This window comes from Echinops telfairi, unplaced genomic scaffold (genome assembly GCF_000313985.2).
Source record: "Echinops telfairi isolate 266 unplaced genomic scaffold, ASM31398v2 ScPeMD7_23;HRSCAF=83, whole genome shotgun sequence".
NCBI lineage: Eukaryota > Metazoa > Chordata > Mammalia > Afrosoricida > Tenrecidae > Echinops > Echinops telfairi.
The window spans coordinates 4,297,259-4,298,748 of record NW_022103920.1 but is presented as its reverse complement, the minus strand read 5'-3'; the positions used below and the strand labels follow the sequence as shown (position 1 = coordinate 4,298,748).

The window sequence follows — 1,490 nt, the reverse complement described above, 5'->3', positions numbered from 1 at the left end:
TCCCTCTGTCTTTCTGTCTCCCCATCTCTATGTCTCTCTGTCTCTGTCTCCCCATCTCTCTCTATCTCTCTCTCCCAACTCCCTCTGTCTTTCTGTCTCCCCATCTCTATGTCTCTCTGTCTCTGTCTCCCCCATCTCTCTCCACACCCCCGCCCCCAGTAGCAGCCATACTACTATACAGACATCCTGACGGTCGGCTGTGCCGTAGGAGTCGGCTGCTGTTTTGGGACCCCACTTGGAGGCAAGTGACTGATCTCCCCCAAACCAGTGCATGTACCAAACCCAGCCCCCGACGGTGCTGGCTCAGCCCAGGAGCAAGGGATGCCCGCCCTGAGTGCAAGTGGTGGCCATCTGGTGGGCCTGCATCCTCAGCCGGAGCTGAGGGCCACGTGCTGGGTGGGCGGCTGACCACTGCTGTGTCTGTTGCGTCTAGAGGCGGCTCCCTGGTCCCAGTCCCCTGCTCGTGGGGCAGTCCATGGGCAGTGGGCCGTCCTAGATCCTTTCACCGGGCGCTCTCCTTCCCTGCCCCAGGGGTCCTGAGTTGTGTGGGGTTTTCTGGAGCACGAAGAGTTTAGGGGGTGTGAAAGTCGGTTTCTGCTCACAAGGAACAGAGACGGGACTTGGAAGATGGGCGGAGTCCCTCTGCTTCCTGGTGGCTAGTGATTGGTGTATGACTTCATTACCGCATGTAGGGAGGCAGCTGTCCCCCCGGAGGGGCTGCAGAAAACAGACTTGGCAGTCAGCCCCTGGTGGCCCTGTAGAGTCCAGTTCTGTGACATGCGTGGCCTGGCCAGCAGTCGGGCCCTTGGGCACACACAGAGGCAGCAGCTGTGTCCGGGGTCCATTCATCAAAGCCAGAGTCAGCCCAGGTGCTCCTGGGTGGGTCACTCATGGGACGCCAGGTGGGAGGACGGGCAGGGGGGTCTACTGGCCCTTCTGTGGAAGCCCTGCTAGGCAGTTGGGGAGCGAGTGGAGGAGGGACAAGGATGCCCAGGGACTTCTGGCTGGGGACACGGGCCAGTGGGCAGTCAACTCAGGTCCCCGAGGCAGACTTGGCCCGGGTATAATTCCCCTGGACACATGTCCCCCACTGCCCTACCTGCAACCACTCTGCAGCCTGTCAGGCCCCGAAGTCTGAGAGGGTCTCCACGCTGAGCCAGGTGCAGCACAGTGGAGAGAACTCTGGGCAAGACCAGACAACCTTCCGTTCTGCTGTCCATGGGGCCACCCACCACAGCCAGAGCCGACTGCACGGCCCTCACTCTAGCCACAGTGGGGACGGTCCAGGGGTGCTGGCCAGGGATCAGCTCAGGAGCTGAGGCTGGTGGCAAGCAGGAGCTGACCTTGCGCAAGGGAGGACTGGGAGCCAGGTCCCAGAACGCAGACTTCGGTCTGGGCTGGCGCTCGCCCGTCGCGCCTTTCAGGGTCCCAGGTGACGCAGGTGGGAGACAGGCATTGTTGTCAGTGGTCCAGTGTTCCGAGCGCGTGAC

The 1,490-nt window shown here is 62.1% G+C and overlaps 1 protein-coding gene across 1 annotated transcript in view; it reads left to right on the top strand.

The window, feature by feature from the left end:
- CLCN1 (chloride voltage-gated channel 1) overlaps window positions 1–1,490 on the top strand; it is a 22,389-nt gene that overhangs the window by 6,966 nt on the left and 13,933 nt on the right. The window contains exon 8 of the mRNA XM_004713994.1: window positions 163–241. Within this exon, the coding sequence (XP_004714051.1) occupies window positions 163–241 (79 nt within the window). The remainder of the gene's footprint in view (window positions 1–162; window positions 242–1,490) is intronic.